General features: G+C 37.0%; 1 protein-coding gene and 1 pseudogene across 1 annotated transcript in view; one reads left to right on the forward strand and one right to left on the reverse strand.

Moving 5' to 3' along the window:
- Positions 1 to 24,692, reverse strand: part of DGKI (diacylglycerol kinase iota) — a 506,760-nt gene that overhangs the window by 205,818 nt on the left and 276,250 nt on the right. The window contains 4 exon segments of the mRNA XM_077143510.1: positions 9,562 to 9,640; positions 12,777 to 12,914; positions 14,235 to 14,348; positions 23,411 to 23,471. Of these exon segments, the coding sequence (XP_076999625.1) occupies positions 9,562 to 9,640; positions 12,777 to 12,914; positions 14,235 to 14,348; positions 23,411 to 23,471 (392 nt within the window).
- On the forward strand, positions 1,087 to 5,013 carry LOC143679609 (poly(rC)-binding protein 2-like; annotated as a pseudogene).

Below are 24,692 nucleotides of genomic sequence, written 5' to 3' on the forward strand. Positions count from 1 at the left end.
TTGCTCTGCCTGTCTCATCTCCCTTTCTTGGTCCTGGAGGCAACCACTTTCACAAACAATGTCTTCTTCTGGATAAATTTGGCTGCTGAATATGTTGATTTGAACTTGCTTTGACATAAAATTGACTAGGTATCATTTTCAGTTGTATTAACCCTTCCATGCTTTATGGAACCAGAGGCAAAATAAGAATATTTGCTACTATGCAGTTGATCATACCTCTAACACATAACTTTTTCCAGACACTAATGCTCACATCTATTAAGTGAATCATAAACCAACTATTAACATTTACTTTTTGTAAAATTTATGGTTAGGAAAATATTTACATCTTTATGAGGTTTTTGAAAGCCTTGAATAGCTGAAAAAGCTTTAAAAAGAGAAAGACATTGTTTTTTTTAATCTCAGGAACTGCAAAATTTTCTGTAAGACCTGACAGGGTGAGAATAAAAATCAAGAAATAAACTTAAGTTTTGCTGATTTCACTCACACAGTTAATGAAAACAGTCACCTCAGATAGAATTTAGCTAGATGAAATTCCGTGAAATAAGTTAACCTAAAAAGCAGAGATCAAGAGACTAGCATTCAAAGAAGTGTCAGATAGTTATCAAATAAAGAGGCATGGGCATTACAAATATCCTTTCACCATGAGGGTAGAAATGATACACGGGAGATCCTGTTTGTTGCTCAGCCACAAACCTGTACATCATACTCTTAGTTTCCAAACTGAGCCTTCTTTGGATGCTTGACCCCTTCCCCATCTTTGTGTCTACCTTATTCCAAATACCAATCAGTCTCAGAAATAAAGGTTGGCAGGACCTAAGAGAGAATCTGTTAGAGCTGGAGCTTTGCCTCTCCCTGCAAAAGCGAGGTCATAGAAATCAGAGAATAGCCTGCAAAATCAGTATCAATCATTCTCTGTTGTTCATTAACAAGAAAGGAGGTCGGGAGGTTGATTGCATCTATGTCTATGTATAAGAGTTGATGTGCCTTTGAAGATGCAGAACATAGGTAAAAGGGTAATTATAAAGAATTGGGATAGGGCCAGTGAGAAGGAAGGTGTGTCTGCTAATCTGCAAGAGGTAAACCATGAACAGCCACTCTCATGAAAGGCTAACAGTACTCAAGGTATCCCAAGACCACAGTAGTGGAAGCACCCATGGCCTATTGCTCCAGATCCTGGGTTGTCCGTTGTACTCTATCATAAGAAGGTATTAGAAAGTGAGAACCACACACTGTCCATTTCTATGCCGTTAACATATTTAGGATTTTGATTGGATATCAAAGGTAACTATTAGTTTTCTATTGCAGCTGTAAGCAAGTCACCATAAATTTAGCATCTTAAAATATCATTTATTTATCATTTTATAGTTCTATAGGTCAAAAGTCTGGGTTAGGCTCACCTGGGTCTCTGCTTAGGGTTTTACAAGGCTGAAATCAAGCTATCAGCCACCTAGGCTCTGACACATATGAAATTCTGGGAAGGATTCACTTTCAAGCTCAGTCAGATTATTGGCAGAATGCCAATGATCCTTATGGTCATAGGACTTAAATTCCATTTCCTTTTTGGCTGTTGGTCAGAGGTCATTCTCAGTTTCTAGACTTCCCCTCCACCTTCAAAGCTAACAAGGCATAGCAAGCCCTTCTCATACTTCAACTCTCTCTGACTCCCTCTTCTGCTTTTAAGTGCTCATGCTATTATAATAGACTCACCTGGATAATCCAGGATTATCTCATTATTTTAAGGTCAGATGATTAGTAACCTCAATTACATCTATAAAGTTACTTTAGCCATGTAAAGTAATATAACCATGGGCATGTCATCAGAAGGCAAAGGTCATGGGGAACAAAATTCTGCCTACCAAAGTCCACCCTCTGGCCTCCAAGGTCCACATCCCTCCCATACGAAAAGTACCTTCTCTCCCTCCAAAGTCCCCAAAGGTCTCATTCCATCATAGCATCAACACATAAGCTAAAATCTCATCAGCTCAAAGTCATCATCTGAGTGATTTATAATAATGACAAAGCTCTTGGCATAAATCTAATCAATTGATTGTATATATTAATCCCATACTTATATACAACACAATGATATGATATGTGCCATCACAATGCTGATCCTAAAACCCTATTTTTTCTGATTGGGCTATCTCCCAATTGAGCCTTAAGTCCTTTCCACAGCCTTGTTTTCACATGTCTATTACCCTCTAGGCTCAGGAGGGTCTAAAACAAATTGAGTTCTTTTATTCAATTTATTCATTCCTTCTTTTTTAACTGAGCTTTTGGTCCCTTTCACTCTTTCTTGGCCCTTGTTAGTTATCCCTACAGACTCTTTGCTTCAAGCCAGTCTCATAGCCTTCCAAGCAAATGAGTTTTCAAAAGAGATGGACGTATGAGATGACTGAGTCATCAAAGTTCCCACATTACTTTCTGTATAGGATGGTGTATGGTGATTGGTGCACAGATGTTCACACTGCATTTACATTCTATATATTGATCATTACTAAATTTCTAGTCACTGAAAATGCATATATTCATTAGAGGGTTGCAAAGGGCCTCAAAGGTTGTTTGGCCCCTGTGGTAGATTGAATTGTTGTATACCAGTTTGGATATGTTTTTGGTCTTGGCCCACATTCTTGCAGATATGGGCCATTGTAAATAAGATCTCTTCAAGATGTTATTCAGCTAAGGTGTGGCACAGCTAAATCAGTTTGGGCTTTAATCCAGACTACTGGAGTCCTTTATAAGCAGAATGAAAGTGAAACAGAAAGAAAGCCAAAGGGAGCAGTCAGAGCTGGCAGTCAACAGAACCCAGAAGAGACAGGGGAAGATGATGCCCTGTTCATTGCCTGCCATATGATAGAAAGGTCAAGGAACCCCTAAGATTGCCAACCAGCTACAAGATACTGTCCATGGAAGGAAGTAAGCCTTCTAACCTCTCAAACCATAAGCCAATAAGTTCCTACTCTATGGCATCTGTTTTAGAAGCTAGGAAACTAAAACAGCCCCCAACACTACTCTTACATGCTTCCTGCTCTTTCTCTGCAGAGTCTGCAAGTCAGCAGCCACATCCCTTTGTCCCTCTTCAATTAAGTCCCTAGGAATAAAGTGGCTAAAACTTAAGGAGATTAGTAGTGTGCTGTTCTATTGCTATAGATCTCCATACAAACACCAAGATCATCAAGAGCTCAAATAGCAGAAATTCATGAAAAAATGCTCATAAAACATGTTAGTTTACTTCCTCAGATATTTATAATTTTTACCTGTAATTTATTATAATTCTAAAAGCTAACATTATGATATTCTAAACATGTAGGGGCTAGAAGCTCATTGGCCAAAATTTATGAGTCAAATCTACCAGGTGTCAGATTGCACTCTGGGAATGACATATGTAAAGGGAACCACAAAACCATGCACACGCAGAATTATGTCAAAATGTATCTCTTCAGCAGTGTTTTTGGAAATTCAGTATTGCTCACATTTTAAAAACCTAGTATATGGAACGAAAGAGAAGCAATCCTATGATCTTCATTTCCAATACAAAAAGTCTAGTTACATTAAAATCTAGAATAAATAGCTGAAAAAGTTAGTATGTTTTATGTTCTTAAAACTATAAAATGTGTCCAGACCAGCAGAGGCAGCAGCTGGAGCAAGTGGAGCCTGCACCCTCTGCTGCCCTCCAACCACCCTGGGGTCTCTTTCCCTTTCCTCCTCTCCCTCCTCCACCCTCCCTTTCTCTTCCATGGGCCCGCGGATGTGAGAGTGCTGCCTTTCCACTCACCCCTATTGTTCCACCCCCAGACTCCTGCCCTTACCCTTCCTGCCTGCTCCCCTTTTCCCTAGCGTTCCATTGCAGTTTTTGGTTTTCATCCCCAACCAGTGATTAAAGACTTGACCACTCAAAGTCTGGCTCCCCAGCATACTGCTCAATGTGTACACTGGTATGGTTGAAGGTGGACTAAATGTCACTCTTACCATCCAGCTACTTATGCATGGAAAAAGAAGTTGGCAGTATTATCAGAAAGAAAGGAGAATCATTTAAGAATATGCATAAAGAGAGTGGTGTATGAATCAACATCTCAGAAGGGAATTGCTGTAAGAAAATTATCACTTTGACTGGACCCACTAACACAATCTTTAAAGCCTTTGCTAAGATCATTAACAAACTGGAAGAGGACATCAGCAGCTCTATAACCAATAGGACAGCTGCCAGTAGGCCCCCAGTCACCATGAGGCTGGTGGTTTCTGCTAGTCAATGTGGCTTTCTCACTGGGAAAGATGGTTGCAAGATCAAGGAAATATGAGAGAGTACAGGGGCTCAGGTCCAGGTGGCAGGGAATATGCTCTTCAACTCAACTGAGCAGGCCATCACTATTGCTGGTATTCCGCAATCCGTCACTGAGTGTGTTAAACAGATCTGCGTGGTCATGTTAGAGACTCTCTCCCAGTCCCTACTGGGAGACCCCTCCACCACCACTGAAGGGCATGATCGTTCCATACACACCCAAGCCATCCAGTTCTCCGGTCATCTTTGCAGGTGGTCAGGACAGGTACAGCACAAACAGTGACAGTGTGAGCTTTCCCCACACCACCCCATCCATGTGCCTCAACCCTGACCACCTCTACAGACCTATACCATTCATGGATAGTATGCCATTTCACAGCCAGATTTGACCAACTGGTGATCCAATTGTCTCACCAACTACACCAGTTGGTGATGCAATAGTCTCCTTTTCTATGATGCATGGCAAAACCAGATTCAGCACAGGTTTGGATGTATTTGCTCAGACTACTTTTCCTGAACTCACCACTCCAAATGATTTGATTGGCTGCATAATCGGGCATCAAGGTGCCAAAATCAATGAGATCCATCAGATGTCTGGGGTGTAGATCAAAGCTGTGAACCCAGTGGAAGGATCTACTGATGGACAGGTTACTATCACTGGATTTGCTGCCAGCATTAGTCTGGCTCAATATCTAATAAATGTCAGGCTTTCCCTGGACATGGTGGCATGAGGAGCAGCTAGAACAGTGCAGATGCATCCATGTTCCCTTCTGCTGTTTACCACCACCCATGATCCATCTGTGCAGTTTCTCAACAGTCAAGCAATTCCAGGTTTTAAATAGTGTGGAAATTTTAGTTTCTACACACTTTATCATCCACTGGTGATTTTTTTTTTTTTTTACATGGGCAGTCACTGGGAATCAAACCCAGGTCTCTGGCATGGAAGGTGAGATTTCTGTCACTGAGCCTCCATCGCACGGCCCCACTAGTGATTTTTTAATCAAAGTGTTTTAATTCCTTTCTCCATTCAACTGTTAATACCGAGATCCACCTCTAGTTTTATAAGCCTTTCCCTGCTTTTTTTGGCCCATGAATTTTTTTTCTGTTTTTTCATTTAAATGTAAGAGTAGATATTAATACATTTCAGTTTAGTTCTGTAATGTCAGGAATTTTTCAAACAAAAATGAAAAGATGGACTGGGAAAAATATATGAAATGTAAAAATTATTAGTAATAACATAATGGAAACTTTTTAGCCTTGGGTTTTAGTAAACATAAGCACTGCTAAGCCTTCTGTTATCTAATATAATGCTTTAAAATATGAATATAATATGAATATGAGAGGTAAGGCTGAAAATGAAAACATGATATATATGCAACGAGAGAGGTCTATATAAAATAAAGCGGAGGTGAACAAAAATGGAATGATCAGAAAAGGGTTTATGGAGAAGGTACACTTGACTTTTGAATGATGAATAGATTTAAAGCAGGGGTTCAAGATGGAGAAGAAGGTTTCAGATAGAGAACCCTGGACAGTGAGAGCTTCTCAAGGGCAGACTGTGCTTGAGTCTCAATGCCTAGACAAAAGCCTAACAATGTGTCCTTAATATGATGATGACAATGACATCTAACAAGCCACTGCAAATAATTTTTTAAAAAATCTGTCAGTTCTCTACAATATGAATCATAAAATACCCATAATCCTTTGAAACATGCTTATCTGCATGTCTCTGCATATTCAATGAAAATAGTAAATCCTAAATCAAATTTATATACAGCCTCCATTAGAGTGATAATTATATTTTCTTGACCTTATGGCATGAGGTTCAACTCTTTTGAATAAGTGATTTACAGAGAGGCAATCAAATTTAATCTCCAAACTCAGCCTAAAAGTTCAATGTGCAACTCAGCCTAAAAGTTCAATGTGCTTAATATTCTTCATAATCCAAAAATTACAATCTCATTAATACAACTGGCAAACTGAAACTTAATTTTGCCACCTGAAAACCATAATCATTGTTACATGGCTACACATTAATAGATTGGAATATTTTCAATGCACTTCTGCAAACACTCTCATAATGCAATTATGATGAAAGTATGGGGCAAGGACCCAACTGACAATTAATGGCCAGTTCTATTATATCTCCAAATTCTGTTCCAAATTATTGCACTTTCTGATACACAGCAGCAACAGTTCAACTATGAATGGTCTAGCCACTTTAAGAAAAGTGAGTAAGCCTCTCTATTTTCCAATCTATCTTTTTTGATTGAATATAGAAACCCAAATGCTTGCCTTCTTTATATGCAAAGCCAATGAAAATGTTAAGAATAGCTTTACTCCTTGCTTGAATTTCCACTGGCAATTCTAAAATCATTTGCACAGTAATGTCACCAACAAACTGTCTCAAAATAAATGTCACTTCAATTGTTCCTGTTAAAAGAAATACAATATAGGAAGTTATGTAATATCTGCACTTGCCTGATGTCAATTTTATGGGCTATTTTCACATCTATGCCAAAAACTGTTTCACTATTTTAAGATTCTGCCTTCCTATGTGTATTTCCTGTAGATTGTTGGTATAATTTCCAATTTAAGGCACTATATTTCCTTGACCAATAACTCATGGGTTATTCTGCCCAGTGTTCATTTTTTCACAATAGCTCACATGAGGCTTTGATTCACCCTCCACATGTTTTATAGCATGATACAAGTTTTGTCCTGAAGTCTCAAACGATGCTGTTTGAGAACAGTTTGAAGTCTCAACAGCAAATGCTCTTGGTTTGAGAAGAGCTACTTATTAACTAACAACAAAAAAGCTACCATTGAAAATGTGGCCCTTCTATCTTTCTTTTTTTTCTGCAGCTTGAGATTTGTTAAGCGACCACATAAAACTATGTGGAAATCCAAATGAACCGAAAAATGGTAAAAAACAGAAAAGAATAATATGAGTAATTACACTTTGTATGCTTTAGTAATTAGTTTATTTAATTGTAAAAAAACTAGATAGAGTGAAAGAGAGAAGCCCACCACATCTCTGATGAAGCCCTATTAACAAAATCTGGTCCCAGTATTTCCTGAACACTTATTTTATATCAGTTCTCTATCATTTTCATGAGTATTTTAATCTCACCCAACATAAATTCTCCTTTATCAGCTCTTTAGTGGCTGTTTTCCTGAAGGTCTCTGGCCTTCTTACAGGTCAAATGTTCGCAATTCCATTCCATACTGCATTAAGAAACTTAATACTAAGCCCTAGGGATAAACTATTCACTTGGCATCTTTTAATCAGTTGTAATTAAACTTATAAATATAAATAAATCCGCACATGCACATATAAAAACCTATATGCATGCACACTTGCAAAATTTATATATTTCATTATAAAATTAAGTAGTCTCAAAGCTTAATATAAAAAGAAAAATCACTGCCCCTCCCACTCAAGAATTACCCTGCTCACCTCTCACTCTGATTCACAGAAATAGAGACTATTCAGGTAAACCACTCCCCTTTTCTACCAAGGAAGGAGTTGCAGACTTCACCATAATACAAGAAAATATATCATTAGCATAACTTTCAGATTAATTAAACTGGACATTAGGCTCACTTCAGTGAGCTCATTGTTGACCACTTATTCTTTTCATGCCAGGAAGCCTATTTTGGTAGAGCCAGGCATTAGTGAAAACTGTGTTACTTGACAAGTATTGTTAAGAAACTTAGGGTTATTATTAAGAACCACAGTTTGGAGTTTCCTGAAGAACATGAGAAGTAAATGAGCAAGAAATAGGTTAAGAAAGCCCCATTTACATTTCCAAAGTATTGTCCTTCGATATAGGAAGACCGGTTACAAATTTTGGCCTTAAGGTTGGTCCCTCAAATTTGTAATCTACCAAAACTATCTATGGGGGGGGGGGGTGAAGGGTTATTTCTGGTTGGGATGCTTGAGGTTCTGTAAAAAAGCATGCTTTCTATCTGTGGTTTTCTCACTAATCAGAGAAAATGGCCAAACTGTGACTCTCTCTTCATCATTTGGTATAGTCTTTGATTTCTACTTGGTCTCTCAAAGCATCATGAAACCAGGAAGGCAGCTACAATTGGGAAATTCAGTAAGGGACTTTACAAGTTTACACTTCACTTATACTTTGCATTCTTACAGCCTTAATCCATAGCTCCACTCTTACCTCTAGTGCAGAAGAGCGTTATCAGAATTTCCTCTGCATAATTACTAGAATCTGAACTTTTGACTTCTAGCTTCTAGCAATCTATATTTCAAATTCTATGAGTTAAAATCATGTAAGCTCTTGTAGGATCTAGAAGAAACAAAAGTAAAATATTTCCTCATTTCTGACTTTTATCTCACAAATCACTTCCTTACATTCTAGCATTATTTTGGTTATATATAATAATAAGGGACTAGGTACAGATACCATAGATGCATGCATAGACATAGTTATAAAGCACAGTTGTGTCTTAATAAAGAAAAGATTTAAAAGAGAGAAAGAAAGATGTAGAGAGATGATTAGATAGATGGATGATTAGATAGATAAAGGATTGATTGATTTGGGCTATAAAGTGTAAGTGAAAATCTCAAATTTTCTGTTTCGAATGGCATAAGAAAGTTTTGATAAACTACTTAACAGTGTGCCATTCTTTCTTTTTATTTCTCTTTCAAAATTGTTTTACTCCCCTAATCTGACCTCCATCTCTTTTAGTACCTGAAATTACGATTCACCCTCAGTCACACCTCTACCTTGTTGGGTGGTATTTCCCAGCACCTCATTCACCCAAGGCAATCCATCACACCCTCTTCTTTGAATGTATCACCTAAGTTGTCTTTGTCTCTCTTATGCACAGAGGGAAAATGTCTTTAATGTGTTTGCTATCAACTTTCAATAACACAGATTATGAAGTGCAGAACTTAATAATTCACAGGTTTGCAAAGCTGCTAGTATCCAGATAACTTTGCACTCTCTTTGTCACTTCTTAGTAAGTATGAACTTCAGAATTTCCAGTAAAACTTAAATGGGAGATGCCCCAACACCCAGGGCATACATCTCATTCTGCCCTTTTCTGTCATTGAGACCCTGAACCTCTAAGTCTCAAAATCCCAATGATAATAAATTCTACCTTGCGTAACATACAAGGTCATCATGAAGTTTAAATGAAGCAATACTAAAATACACCGTAAGCATGTAAGTAATATGCAAACAAAAGGGAACATGCAAAACACCTGCTGGAAACTTCCTCCCTGGAAGATGGAAATGGGACGTTGTCCTCACCTCTGGATTCATGGAACTCCAGTGTGACGTGGGCATCAAATCCAAGACTGAAGTAATTATTGAAAACATTCAGAGGAAGCTGCAATGATAAACCAAGGTAGAGGTAAAGTTGTGTTTAACCAGGCAGAGAGAGAAAAATAAATGTAAAATCCAGATGCCTATCTCTGGGGTAGTGCCTGGGAGGGAGATCAGGTACAACTAGAAGTAATGGGTGTTCAGGGAGAAAGAACAGGGGATTCTTGAATCAACTAATTTGTGAAAACTAAATCAAGTAAATCTACTAAGAATTTTAATTAGTTTTGGGGAAAGAAAAAGGGTACAATTACAAATCATTAAATCCAAATTATTTTTAGGACATTGTAATAATAGAAACTTACTTAAGCTGAAGGATACACATTTGCAAAGCTACAAAGAATGAGTCATCAGAAAGTAAATCCAATTGTTAGGAACATGTTTAAGTGACTTACTAAATAGGTACATATTTCTGGGAATTATTACATATTCAGAATATCAATATTACAACTTAAAAGTGAATACTATATAATTTGTCTACCCCTCACATATTTTCCAAAAAGATATATTTTTAAAAGGCCATATATGCAATATGGCAGTGGGAATGATTCAACTATTCTTAACATGGAGAGAGGAAAAAAAATACATCTATATATTCAGTACTATTAAGATTCCAATTTAGTTTACCAAAGTTTATATCATTAGCATGACCATGAAATATGCAAACATAGACACACAGATACATACACACAGGCCTTAACTTTCCTTCCCAGAATCCTCTAGGGTGCCTGGCTGTTACTACTACAAATTAAGTGAAGGAGAGATCTATGCATCCTAAAACCCTGCAAATAAAATTGCAAAATTGTTGTGGTATTAAAGTTTCAGTTCAATGTTAGAATAATTAGAAAGGAATGTGGAAAAAGCTAGAGGTGAAAAGTTTATTCTCCTTCTGTATTCCAAAATGGAAGATAAACATTAAAAGAAAAGAAAGAAAGGTAATTTTATCTCAGTTTTGATAATTTTTGCAGATAATTTTCAGGTTAATCCCCTAGGTAGAACTGCACCTCTCTTCTATTAAACATAAGTGTTTTAACTCTTAAGATTTTAGAAGTAATTTTGTTAGAGTGTTTCATATGCTCTTTGATCCAGTAGGATTTTCTGTTTGGCTAGAGTGAGAACTTTACCCCATTAAGAGAAAATGAAATGAGAGGAAGAGAGAAGAGAGAAAAGAGAGAAAGAGAGAGTGAGAGAGAGAGTGAGAGAGAGAGAGAGAGGTGCATGTGCACAAAAAAGAGATTAATGCAGAAAGAAAGAAATTGAATTGCCTTGGTCTCTAATGAAAGTAAGGAATGAGCCCCACATGGGAGTCTCTAAGCAGGGTCTATAATGATTCAGAGGCCAAATCATCCCTTAGAAATGGTTACAACTGACTGGAGAATGGGGATAGAAATCAAACTCAAAGAACAGTGCCAAAATCATGCCTCACTCTCCTGGCTTCATATTTGAGAATGTCCAGTTCCTGCACTTAAGCAAAATATGAGTCCTTCGAAATGACAACATGTATTGTTGGGTCTGCCAAAAGCACAGACATGTTCATCTCCTCTACTATTTATATTCTTTTGGCTACAATTCTAACCCATGTCTTAGCATCCCCTGATAACTAAGGAGAACATCTGGTTACCATCCCGTAAATAATATCCCAATTTAGTCTGTTATTAAGTTATTATTCATATTTTCCAGGAAAAATTGCTCAGATTTCCTACACATCTCCTCAAAAAGCCATTTTCAAAGCCTTTAATTATCTAGATTGATGTTCCCTGGCTGCATCAAGAAGTACTTCCATTTCTTAAGTTGTCAGGAAAAGAACTATACATGGATTTCTACTGAGGGCCTAACCATTCCAAATTTAATGGGAAGAGGACCTTAATATTTCCATGAAGCACACTTTTTTTTCAAAAATTTTGTTAGTCAAATACTTAAGGAAAAACTTACAAATACTAATTCCTATAAGTCAAATGCTTTAGAAAAAAAGTAGCAAATCCCAAAACGATACCTGCTGAAGTAGCATTACAACATTATAAACTCAAGTTCAACTGAGCTTTTATGATATCTACTAAAAATCTTACTAGTTTCTGGGTCATAGTTTAGGTGACAATTCATAAGGACGAGGCTCTAACCTATTTTAGCCAAACAGGAACCTATTTTAACCAAATAGGAAACTTGAACATCTACCACACCATGTCAGGATCATGGTGCCAATGAGTAAATGGGCATTGGTTGGTATAAAATGATACTGGGTTCAATCTATTTTAAGACTGAAACATCCATGAAATCCTGACCTCAGACAATGACATGGTCCAATACAGCAGGGACACTGTTTAAAATGTATGTGCCTAAGCCTTAACTAACATTTACTGATTAAGTAAATGTTGGGGGTTTGGCTCTGTAATACAAATTTTAACAAGCATACCTGGAGATTCTTTTGTATATAAATATTTGAAAACACTATCACAAAAGAAAGATGGAAAATTACATAGAAGAAGTGGTTACTCAGCAACTTATTATAAAATTTATCTGAAATTCAGGAAAAAAACTGAAAACCACATGTTCCACTGATGTTCCACATTAGCATATTTACAACTTCGCCCCTTGGTTGGTTTTTGGTTGAAATACAAGCTCAATCACAGAAGGAAAATAGAGCTAAGTCAAAACATTTATTTAAGCATTCAAAGTCCCAACCAAGTGGTGAAACTGACTTAGTTAAGAAGGTATACAAAGCATACTTCCTAAACATAAGGGAAATTTGATATCTACCAGGAATCTCAAGAGGTATCTTTCTACTGAAAGATCATAGATCTGACACTTCAGAATATATATATTTTTTCATCTTTTCATAGGTTAAGAATTACAACAAACTCCTAAGAGTTTAAACCAAAGATTACGAAACGGATCCATGACTTTCTAGTGTGCGAGTAGAGAAGAAAGGACAGCTCCCTGACTTGTGGAAGCAGGTAGGAAATTTAGGTCTTTAGAAGTCAATGGGGCACAATCATTGGAACGTTAGCATACTTAGTTTTAGTAGCCCATCATCCCACTGTCTCAAAGGAAGGACTCAGCCCTTGACTCTTCTGTTAGGAATGTATTTCCTATGCCTAAGGCAAATGGTCTTGGGCTTCTTTCTGCTGAAGAAAGAACTCTCTAACCTTACATACGCCATCTTCAAGTTCTTCTGGAGGCAAGTCTGGGTTTCTTTCCACATGGAGGTTCCAGCGATCTAGCTGTACAATTGTCCCATCTTCTACTTGGCATAGGATCTTAGAAACAGGTTCATCAGTGTAGCCCTGAGGGATCAGAGAACACACCCATTGCTGTCCAGAGTAGTAAACAGGGTAGCCAGCACTATTTTATGCAAGGAAGACCCTTGCTGCTACAGATCACTGTTTATTTTGTATTTTGTCAGGGTGGGAGAATAGGTCTCTATTTTTCTTGAGGTACTAGAATTTAAGACAATAGTCACAGGTAATGTGTGCTGGAACACTAACTCTGGCTGGTCTGAGCTAAAGAATAGTTTTCACCAGTGCTAAGAAACAATAGCTATTTTTACACAAGAAGAACCATGCTGGCTGCTTTTATGAGCATAAAAATAAGAACTCCATAAGCCTCCTGACTAGAGGAACTCACGCGATACACAGAGCAAGTATGTATGGAAGAGGGAGGAACACATCAAAGTAGCATCTTATCCACAACTTTCTTCTCTTTATATATTTCACAGTCATCTCTCCTTGTAACAGGATATCACCCTTCCCATACCCTGAGCCAAGTCTAGTTGAGGTATAGCCCTGTTAGCCAGATACTTATTTCTTGAGGATCCATTATTGACAACATGATTATTAAGGAGAACCAAGTTGTTAGTTTGGAGCAGAAGAGTTAACACTGAAATAAATTGTTTGCTTCAGTAAATCTATTTATTTAAAAAAAATAACTGTGGGAGGTTAATTCACCTAAAGGCCGGGTTAATATTTGCAAATATAAAATTTTCAAAGTCAAGCCTGAGCAATAGTCTCATATGAACACATAACAAGCTGGGGGCTGCATATGTTAGTACAGCATAACTTCATACTATTTTTGTGTGTGTATGTGTATTTATATATATATGAAATGGCTGGTTAGTGACTTTCCAATAAGCTTGCCTGAAGTCATCACTGTGGTAGAAAGGATATTTGATTACCTGAATCAGAAAAACTATGATGACATTGATCAGAAAAACCAGACGTTCAAAAACAGTCATAACTCCCCAAGGTAAGGGTTGTCAGTCTGAACCAGATTTGCTATTCTGGCCAGAGCTCAGGGCTGAGATAAAATCAAGTCTGCTTGATTGGTTTGCATGAAGGCTTAGGGCCAATCCACTGCCTTTTAGAAGATATATCAAAAAGTCCCAAGCTTGAATATTAGCCGCAGTATGTTTTTTTCTCATGCCAAACTTTCCCTTTCCCTCTAGCTGATTATCAGTGTAATCTGAAGAAGGTACCAGATGAAATCATGGTTCATGGACACTTAGATTTCCAACGTTGACTTATTCCTTGGACAGTAGCAGCATATGCCCCTTACATTAGCACATATGTGGTTCTGAGGAGCCCGTCACTCTGAGAGGTCATTCTTACCCCGCCCCAGTTGAGAGTGCGGGCCAGGTCGTTCCCAGTCCCCAGAGGAAGGACCCCGACAGGCGGCTGAGGACTCAGCTGCAGTTCATCCAGGATAGAAAGGATCCAGCCCACCTAAAACATATTGGGGGCCAGAAGAGAGATAAGGAAGATAAATAAATGACAGAGAAGACAACTTGGGAAGAGGAAGCTTAATTTAAAGAGTTCAACAGAATGGTTTTATTTTTCTTTAAAACATGTATGTTGTAACTAAGTGGCTAAGGCGTGGAAAGGACACTCATTTCAGGAAATTCCAGATTGGAAACGTTTTTAAAAGAAGAAAACGCTCACTTTGTGTATTTACTATCATATAAGCAAAACCAGACTCATTTATCTGTATGTTTAACTACAGATCTACTTTAAAATTTAGAAGAGTTTAAGATTTAGAGAGTTTATGTATCAGTGCACTGGAGGGAATCTGGCTCATACTGGCTGTATAACTTTTATTAAATGACTTAACCTCACTAAGACTCATTTCCCTAATTTGGAAAATGGGGATAAAAATACTTCACAGGATTCTTTACTTATATAAAGTGTGTGTGTATATATATATATACAAAATTTTCTTATGCTGTTGCTGATGCTGCTCATGTAAGCCCTCATTAATGGTCACCCTCCATAGTATCACCTTGGAAATTAGTAGTACTTTACTAAATTTCCCTGTATTACCCTTAAATGAGACATTGTGAGGATATAATTACATATTGGCAGGATACAGATATTTCTATACTAGAATAATTTTCCATTTAATTTTTTTTCTGTCTAAGATCAATACTTTTAGGTTTAGTCCTATTAGAACTGTTCAGGAAAATACTCAAAATTTGCATCTTCCCAATGTCATACTAGAGCAGTGTTCCACAGGCCTTCCCAAAGATTTTATAACTACAAACTAATTTATTAACTTATTTCTGTCCTATAGAGATGCAAATGTCGAGAGAGAAGATTATTTTAAAGGTTATGGTTTTTATTCCCCCATACGACATTAACCAATTTTACGTCAAATTTAGAAAATTTGCGTATAGATAACATAATCCTGTTCCTCCAATAAATAAGTTTTGCTGGTTCACTCATTAAAGAACTAAGTAGATTCTTGACATGTATTCATTCTATATTTGTATAAAAGGTGTTTCAACATTTTTGAAAATTATATTTGTACGTTTATTGAATACTACTGCATGTAAAGCACAGAACTAAGACACTGAGATAAAGAGATAAATGAATTAAGCTAAGACATGTGAAGTAGAATGCCTGCTCTCAAAGAATTTATAATAACAAAAAGATCAATATAAGATTTCTGCCTATCAGCCAGGCCTGAGCAATGCTCTTTAATGGATTATTTTATTAATTTTAAAACAACCCTATAAAATAGATACAATTTTCTTATCCATTTTATAGTTGAGGAAACTGAGACTTAGTATCCACTGAGATGTGCCTAATATTAGCTCTCTTCTAGTAGAGAGCTGGCATTCAAAATGAGGCCAACCTTTGAACCACTATGATAGAGGAGTCATTAAATAAAAAAACAAATCCAATATTCTCTCTAGGGCCTGCTCATTCCAAACAGAGTGTTCACTTGGAAGTTTTAGAGCTGGAAAAGCCTTAGTAATTGTTCATTCTTGTTCAGTTAATTCGCAAGTTTATTAATTGAGATACAGAAAGATTACGTAATTTGCTCAGGACTAGATAATTAGTAGTGGCAGACTCAGGGTCTAATCATTTTCCTTGGCTAATGTCCTTTCTCCTCCACAATGATTACTTCCCAGGATGTAAAGCATGTCCTTCTATCAGCGCAGTCTAAACTTGGAATTACCTCCTGGGAAGTCACATTGCAGTGTTCATCCAATATGGTAAACTACCTAGATACTCAAAAATGTCAAAAAGTTGACAAATGCCCAAACTGGGCAATCACTCCACTGTAATTCCTTAGATTTAGACCCAGAGCTTTTGTCAGCTCTTATTTTACACACAATACTAACAAAGCTCTAAGTGAGAAAAAAAACAGTACACTAAATTATCTCTGATGGCTGTGCTAGACACTACTCTTGCACCATTAAAAGCACAAGCTAAAGGCAATAAAAGCAAACCACCAAATGACTACAAGACAGACTAACAGATGACAAGAAAGGGGATTTAAAAGCCATTAAATAGGACATGAAAACTCAGAAAGCCAAACAATCAGGGATTAAAGACTGCAGGAGCAAACTATACTGAATAAAATCATTACTTCTCAGATATGCAATGGAGCTTAATAGGAATTATATTCAACATCCCATACAGAAAAAGAAAAATAAGGCATTCCCTTTTTATTCTGAGAGACAGATGATCATTCAGCCTCCACTTTATTATATGCACTTTGAGTCAGTTCATTTTCTTTGAGGTAGATTTAAACTAGAATTCTTTTCTTAGATTTAGTTCGAAATGTCTCTTTTTCTTGGTACAGACAGTGTCATGAGTTCATATTTTCAACACCCCATTTCACTCTAGACATAGCAATGATAAAAAAAGCTTTAAATGACGTCTTCATAGGCCAAAACAGGAATTTAAAAAAAAAACAAAAAAACACAAGTCTCAGATCTGTTCTACTCCTGTTCTTGTAAGGCGCAAAGACAGCTGGAAGTTTGGCTTCTGTCTGATAATGAGGACTAAATGTACTCCCCCTGGTGGCAGAAGCCTGTCTTGTCAGGCTTTCTCTAAGCACTGGAGGAAAGAGGCTAGGGAGGGAAAGAATGAAAAGAAGCATTCTCTAGGGCAGCGACAGAAAGCTGAGGACCTGTTATAGCTGGAGGAGGCCGAGAAGCTGTCTCTTATAAGATCTGGGACCTACTTCTTTTAACTGAGTGACAAACTTAAAAAATCCCTGATATCTTTTCGATGTGAATCTTGGTCACCAATAGAAAACTGCATGACTTTGGCCTAAGGGTACTGAAGACAACCTCAAAACTACTGGAAAGAGATAATGGTGCAGAGAATGAAAGGGAAAAAACAAAACAACTTCCTCTGAATATATGTCTACAATAAAAAATCCCAACTCACATGTAAAATAATGTAGTAATACTACTACAGAAGCAAACGTTAGACAAGGTATTCACTGCCCATGAAACATAAATAATTTCCAAATGACTTTGAAATGTCTCCCATACCTACTACCTTTTCTCTGTTCCTTTTTACTTTCTTAAAGAAGGTTGTCAAAAATCCATGGGACCCTGCGCTGCAGTTCCGCAAAATGGCAAGATCCCTTAGAACCTTTTGTTTTCTCAACATCTACTTCCCTTTCACACTTGACCCAAGCAGAAGAGGGAAAAAGAAAATTGATTTGAATTCAAAGGATTTTCCCCCTTTCATATCAATTAATTTACAAACTGGATAAATATACCCTATTCCTTTTTCCAAAAGTTAATGGATCAACTTTTAGAATTTTCCTCTGAATATGAGAAGACAATCTTAGCATTTCATCATTACATAACTGAGTCATCAAATGCCTCCTACTTCCACAAAACTGATTTTTATCTTGAAATTCTCTCAAGGACAACCAATGTCAGGCTAATAGCCCTTTGACTGAGGTGGATCTGTGTCTTTCCTTCGTATAGCTTCCCAATAGTTTTTCTTGTTCAACAGCTACATCGTCACTACCCGATGACCAGCTTCTTCAGAAGACCGCTTAATGTAGGCATGTAGGGCACCAAACTAGGAGTGAGCAGACCTGGATTGGAAGTCCAGCTATACCACTTGCTCGCTGGGCGGGTTTAGGCAAGTCACTTGATCTCTCTAAGTCTCAGTTCTCTCACCTGCAAAATGAAGATAATAATAGCACCTGCCTCTTACGGTTATTTTATCAATTAAATAACATGTAGAAATTGCATAGCATGTGCCTGACAGATAGGAAATACTAAGTTAACACTAGCATCTATGATTCAGCTCTAGTTTTTCTCCCTCTTTCGTCACTTCATCAATAAAGGTCCAGTTTCCTAGACACAAAATGCTCCTTCTATTTTTCCACTTAAGGAAAAGCTGAGCCCCAAGTTTGCAAGTCAGTCCTACCTTTGGCTGTCCCCAAATCGAGCAGCCTTTCTTCTGCAGACAGAAGAAAGACTGTTGCATAAAGGTGCTATAAAAAAAGAAAATGGAAACAAGCACACACCTACAACAGCAGGAGGTAAGATTTGGACAATAATTCATGACTTTGTTCTTATAAAAACAAAACTATGTAAAAGAGCTTAAGATCCCAAAGCTGTTCTTAGAGGGTCTACCTCCCCATAATTAGGAACCTGTCCTGATAAGCTCTTCCTTGGCTGGGATCGTGTTTGCTGGGGTTTAAGCATTCCCTTAAACCATCTTCACAAGTTGATCCAGCACCATCAACTAAATGCAATTTAATTAATTGCAACACAGAACATTTGCATATTTTCCACCAGAACTGAAGACATATATTCTGTTTGGGTGAAATTATTTTCCAGTTTGCAGATTTCTTTCTTTCCCTGTGTTAGAAAAAGCAGGGCTGGCATTGTAGAACACCAGGTCCTGGACTTTGTCCCAGAGCAGGCAATCCACAGCAGCAGTTGGCCAATGCTGCCACCACCTGTCTGTTCTCAGCTGTAGCTGCCGCTGAATATTCAAGTTCATTTGAGCAACATTTTCCTTCTGTGATAAAGTTATTTTAGAGGCAGCTGAGGGATAGGGAAGACAGTGAATTGACATTTTTCTCAAACAGAGGAGACAAAGTTATACTACCTTGTCTCATGCAGGCTGAAAACTGAAGGACACTTACATTGAGCAATCAAGGCAAAGGAGAGCAACATTTCTGAACTTTGAAAGGTTATCAAGATGCAGCCTTTAATGGCTGGATATACCTTCTATTACGCACACTATGATTCTCCCTTTTGATATTTTAATTTATATTTGACTTAACTTGCAAACTCCCCATCTGCTAAAAGAAATATGTTTAAAATCAGCCTAAAGAAATTGAGATAAAACTCAAGGTAGGAGCTCTTTTGAAATAGAATGCTGAAGATTTACCATGTGCTTACTGTTGAGAGAGGGTGCAACAGAGAGAGGCTGAGGCCAAGGGAGAAAGGCAAGTCGGAATGATCTACTTATCCTAGGAAATGAAAGAAAAATAATACTTTCTTTCCTGTTTTGGCTGTCGCAAGTCAGCGCATGGCAATGCCTACTATTTTGCCTGTGTTCTCAACAATGGAGGTGAGTGAACAAGAAATAAGCATGAAGTAGATGACTAAAGTCAATATAACTCTAAGTCTTTGAAAAGAGATTAAAATAATCAAGTGGACTTTTTGATCTAGCCCATTTCACCAAGATCAGGGTCCAGGTAGGGATCTTGGGTTAACCCTGAAGGAACCATAATATGGGCATGTCTGCTTCAATATCTCAGTTCATCTGCTCTTCAATATTTAAGAAGGGTGTTGACTATGAGGAGTTGGATGGCTGCAGGCATGACCAAGGAAGTAAGAGAACACAATTTACCACAAGATCAAAGCATGACTATTTCTAGGCTATAAACATAAAAGTTTGAGATCATTCTTGAGTTAGCTAAGTTTTATCTCAGTCTAGGACTCAAAGATGGAACCAGATCATCTGATAACTATGTGACTACCTCAAAGTTATGTAAACCAGTTACAAAGAGACTATACCTGGCTGTCCAATGCAGTTGTCACTAGCCAGATGTGGCTATATAATTTGAACGTGACTTATTCAAATTAAGTTGCTTTAAGTGTAAAATAGATGCCAGATTTCAAGGACAGTACAAATAGAACATAAACTATCTCAATAATTTTTATATTGATTACATGTTCAAATGATAATATTTTGGATACGCTGGGTTAGATAAAATATATTATTAAAGTTTATTTCATGCGCTTCTTTTAATCTTAAGTGCATTCTAGAAAATTTAAAATTACAAACGTGGCTTACATTATATGTCTCTTATACAGCAATTGTCTGCACTATTATAAAAGTGCTGTGAATAAAGCTGTGAAAAACCTTAGCGATCCAAATGTATCTCTTCGCAGATTAGGAAAATTTACAAACAAGGTTAATGAGACTGCAGAAAGTCATAGAAACACTCAGTGGTCGAACCAGGACTAGAACCAAACTCCCCCTCCTCCCAATGAAATATTGAAAGGTATCACCCTGCCTATTTGTATTTTTTTAATACCATAAAATTAAAGTAACTGAAATATTGAAGTCTCAGAATTCTTTTTTTTACCAAAATTATTGTAAAACTTTTCTATATTAAATAATACTCAAGGGTGGGCCATGGTGGCTCAGCAGGCAGAGTTCCCACCTGTCATGCTAGAGAGATGGGTTCGATACCCAGTGCCTGACCATGAAAAAAAAAAAAATTTAAATAATAATAATAATAATACTCCATTCACTTATGATTAAGGGTGAATTTCTTCTCATTCCAATCAGTCAAAAAGATTCTATTTCTGGTTCCTCCTTGAGTCCTGTCATTATACTGACAGAATTTTAATGGCTTCTACAGTGATACACTCACTAACTAATAGCTGGATATCTTATATCAAATATATACTTGATATCCTGAAAAATTATATGCCGCTTGCCTAAAGCCAGCATTTTTTTGTGAATCCATCACACTGCCTTTTCTTTACATAAACTCTGCCTCCATCCAAAAATAAAAGTTTCATATTTTGAATGAATAAAACTATATCAATCACATATCTTGAAAAAAATTTCATAAAACTCACGTATTTTTAACAAAAGACCTTATTTAACAAGCTTAAGTAAAATAAACCTGTTTTCAAATAAGTTACAAGATAAGCAAAGCTTTGATTGTGGATGACTACACTACAGATGTTACTACTGAGAAAATAGTAACTGAGAAAATAATGAGTTCAAAAGTATTCACCATCTCTAGGGTAAATAAACTACTTTATGTTAGACATGTCTGTTGCCAGGGATTATGGAACACTCGAGTGTGAATGTTTTTAGTGCATCTGTAAGTTATGCGGAAGGATGTGAGAATGAAGTTAGGAACATAGGTTTCTAAATGAAAATAAACTTCTTTTATAGAATAGAAAAGAAAGCAAATTTTAGCTTTGTGGAATATCCATTAATTATAGGACATTTAAAGCAATGATGCTAGAAGATAATGGATGAGAAAATAGGTGGAGAACTAGGTACTGTACATATCAAGGAGAAAGGTGATATTAATGGTATAAGAGAGTATTCCTAAAGAGTCAGCTCTGTACTTGGATTTGACCATTAGGAGTTCTTAAGGATGTCCCAAGTCCCACGTACTCATCATTATGGCTTTGTCCCAGACACTCCATTGAAATGGCTTTCTTGAAAAACATCAGTTAAATCTTACTTTGCAAATTCTATGGTAATTCTTCAGTCTCTCCTTAAGGAAATAATCACTGCCTCTTTTTTGAAACTTCTCTTTTGGTCTGTTTTCCTGACAGAATAGACTCCTGGCTGGACTTTGGTTCCTGCTCCACAATTACAGGTGTTTCACAGGTGTCTGAACTTGGTTCTTTTCCCTACTGTCTGCTCTGAAAATTCCATCTTTGAATACTTAACTAATTGCAGAGAATATTTCAATATCACATAACCTAGCACAATGCTTCTTACTGAATAGAGGAAAGAAAAAAGAAAGCAGACAGAAAGAAGAGGTGCTGGGAAGGTTGAGTAGATAATGGGGAGGTTTGGGAAGTGATATACACGCCATGATGAAGACCTAGATATGGAGATATAATGGAAGACTGATGTGAATTTGAAATTGTGGTTATTTAAGTTAAGAAACAGGAAGAACTATGAATTAAGGACAATGGGAAGATTCTAAACTTGTCTGCTGCTATCACCAAGATTTAGAGAAAGATGAAAGAAATGAGTAGGATGTTGAAGTTATATAGGGAAGTCATTAGATTCTAAAATACAGAAGATAATGGTAGTAAAAAGTAACAATAAGTTTGCCTTTTTATTAAAGATAACTGACCAGGGAAATGGTAGAGCTAGGAAAGTCATAGTATATCTATTTCCAAAGAATTACTGTGGATATAGTTTGTATCAAAGGAAGTTGGGAAAATTCAACATTAGCACATTCTTAAATAGATATACCCAAAGCACCCTGGTTTAAATTTAACTTGTATTGTGAAAAGGATGAAATAAGTTTGGAAATCCCTGGATAAAACAAAGTTAAATAGACCTGGCTTCCTTGCTATAAAATTGATAAGTTTTAGAAAATAATAATGTGCATTGCGCATGTCCAAGAATAGTTACTCCCCAACTGAAAAAGTTTTTCTCCTCACAGAGCATCTTGAGGAACCAGTGGAACCATTGTTTTATTTCATTTCAGTTACATTTATTAGTATATAATGAGCATCAAATGCCATATTAAGTGCTGTGAGAGAGAAAATTCGAGAGACAATTTCATTGCTACCTTTGAGACTAATACATTCAAATTAGGGAGATTAGAGAACAACCAAAAATAATGGGAGAGCCCAATCCTGAAGAAAAAGCCACTGGACACCAGAATATAAATTACACAGTTTTCAATTCTTTAGCTTTCCTAAATATATCAAGATAAATAGAGGCAAAATGGAGAAATAGATAAGACAAACCAATCAGGGGAAAATATATCTGTGATATTAAACTTCTGCTCAATTTCATCTTTTCTTCAAAAATGAATATAAATTGGACTAAGATCATTAAAGCAAGCCAAGTTAGTTATAATTCTGAGTTTTATTTCTACTAGTAAATAAATACAATAATTCAATTTTGTCTATACAGTTCTCTTTAATAACTGTTACATCAAATACAAGCACAAATGGAAACAGGTCAACTTATACTCTTAAAAGAATTCATCCATTTATAATATTTGCATTTAATGATAGGACCACATACTTTCCTTGAAGAACAAGAGAGGATATAGTATAGCTCATGGAATGAGCATAATTTAGAGGGATCAGGTATGTGTCCATGAGAACAGTAACAAAACCTCTTCTAGTCCTTAGAGACTATGATTCCCACATAGAGAGACATGTATCTTAGGAACTTGGAAAGACTGTGAGATGTGAATGAAGAAAGAGAATTCACACAAGGAACAGAAGGAAAGAAAGAAGAAATAAAGGAGAGAATTGAATTCTATTTCAAAGTCTTACCGTTCCATCCCCACCACAGGCCAGAATTCGCAGATTTGGTACTTTTCTGTACAACTCAAGCCTGTAGAGGAAATAAATAAAAAGAGATTAAACAAAAGAGCACACCACTGCCTATACTAAAGAGAAAACATAGGGGTGGGGTGCCCATTGTTGAAAATGTAGTTTATGAGGAGACAATACTATTAAAACTATTTACCAAATAATCATGGGAGGACTAACTCCACCAAAACCATCCGAGATTGGCAGCAAATATTATTTTTAAATGGCCAGCATTGGAATGGGAATTTTGGATGTACTAAAGTTTTATTTTCCAAAATTCCTATTAAAATATCAAAACATGGTATTTTCCTTATTAGTTCCTAACACATTCTTCTCCTCAGTGATTTTGACTTCCTTCTTTTCTTTTTTTTAAATACTCTCCCATCTCCTTTCTCAAAAGAAAGCATCGTTAATTGGCAATCAATATTCCTTATATGTTGTTTTAGTTTCCTAGGCTCCTTAAGCAAATATCATGAAATGATTAGGTTTAAACAATGGGGATTTATTTGCACATGGTTTAGAGGTCAGGAAAATGTCTAAATGAAGGGATCATTGGGGCAACGCTTTCTTCGCAAAGACTGAGGTACTCTGGGGCTGGCTGCCAATGATCCTTGGCTCTTCATTTGTCACATGGCAAGACACATGATGGTGTCTACTGGTCTCAACCATCTCTTCCAGGTTCTGCTGATTCTCAGCTTTTGGCTACTCAATCTGTGGCTTTTTTTCCACTCATGTGAGAATTCATTTCCTTTATAAAGGGTTCCGTCATCTCTGAGCACAGGGTGGCAGCACTCTTTCTGAACAACAAAGTGGAAGGCCTGCCTTCTCAAAGCACCAGTGGAAGGCTGCTCCTCTCCACACACATGGAAGTAATTTTGACAGCTGTGTTAGTCAGGGTTCTCTAGAAAAACTGAACCAACAGGAGAGAACTATAAATATGAGATTTATAAAGGTGTTGCATGCAACTGTGGGAATGGAAGAGTCCAGAATCTGTAGGGCAGTCTGTGAAGCTGGTAGCTCTGATGAACGGTTTGGACAAACTCCACAGGAGAGGCTCACTGACTGAAGAAGCAGTGAAAGAATCTCTCTTCTTCTTTAAAAGCCTTCAACTGGTTGGATTATCTCATTATGGAAGGCACGCCTTAGTTAATCATGATGTAATCAGCCACAGATGCAATCAAGTGACTGATGATTTACTAACCAGCCTTCCAGTTTGTCAACCCACCTTGAAATAGCCTTGCAG

Source organism: Tamandua tetradactyla, chromosome 1 (genome assembly GCF_023851605.1).
Source record: "Tamandua tetradactyla isolate mTamTet1 chromosome 1, mTamTet1.pri, whole genome shotgun sequence".
In the NCBI taxonomy this organism is placed as follows: domain Eukaryota; kingdom Metazoa; phylum Chordata; class Mammalia; order Pilosa; family Myrmecophagidae; genus Tamandua; species Tamandua tetradactyla.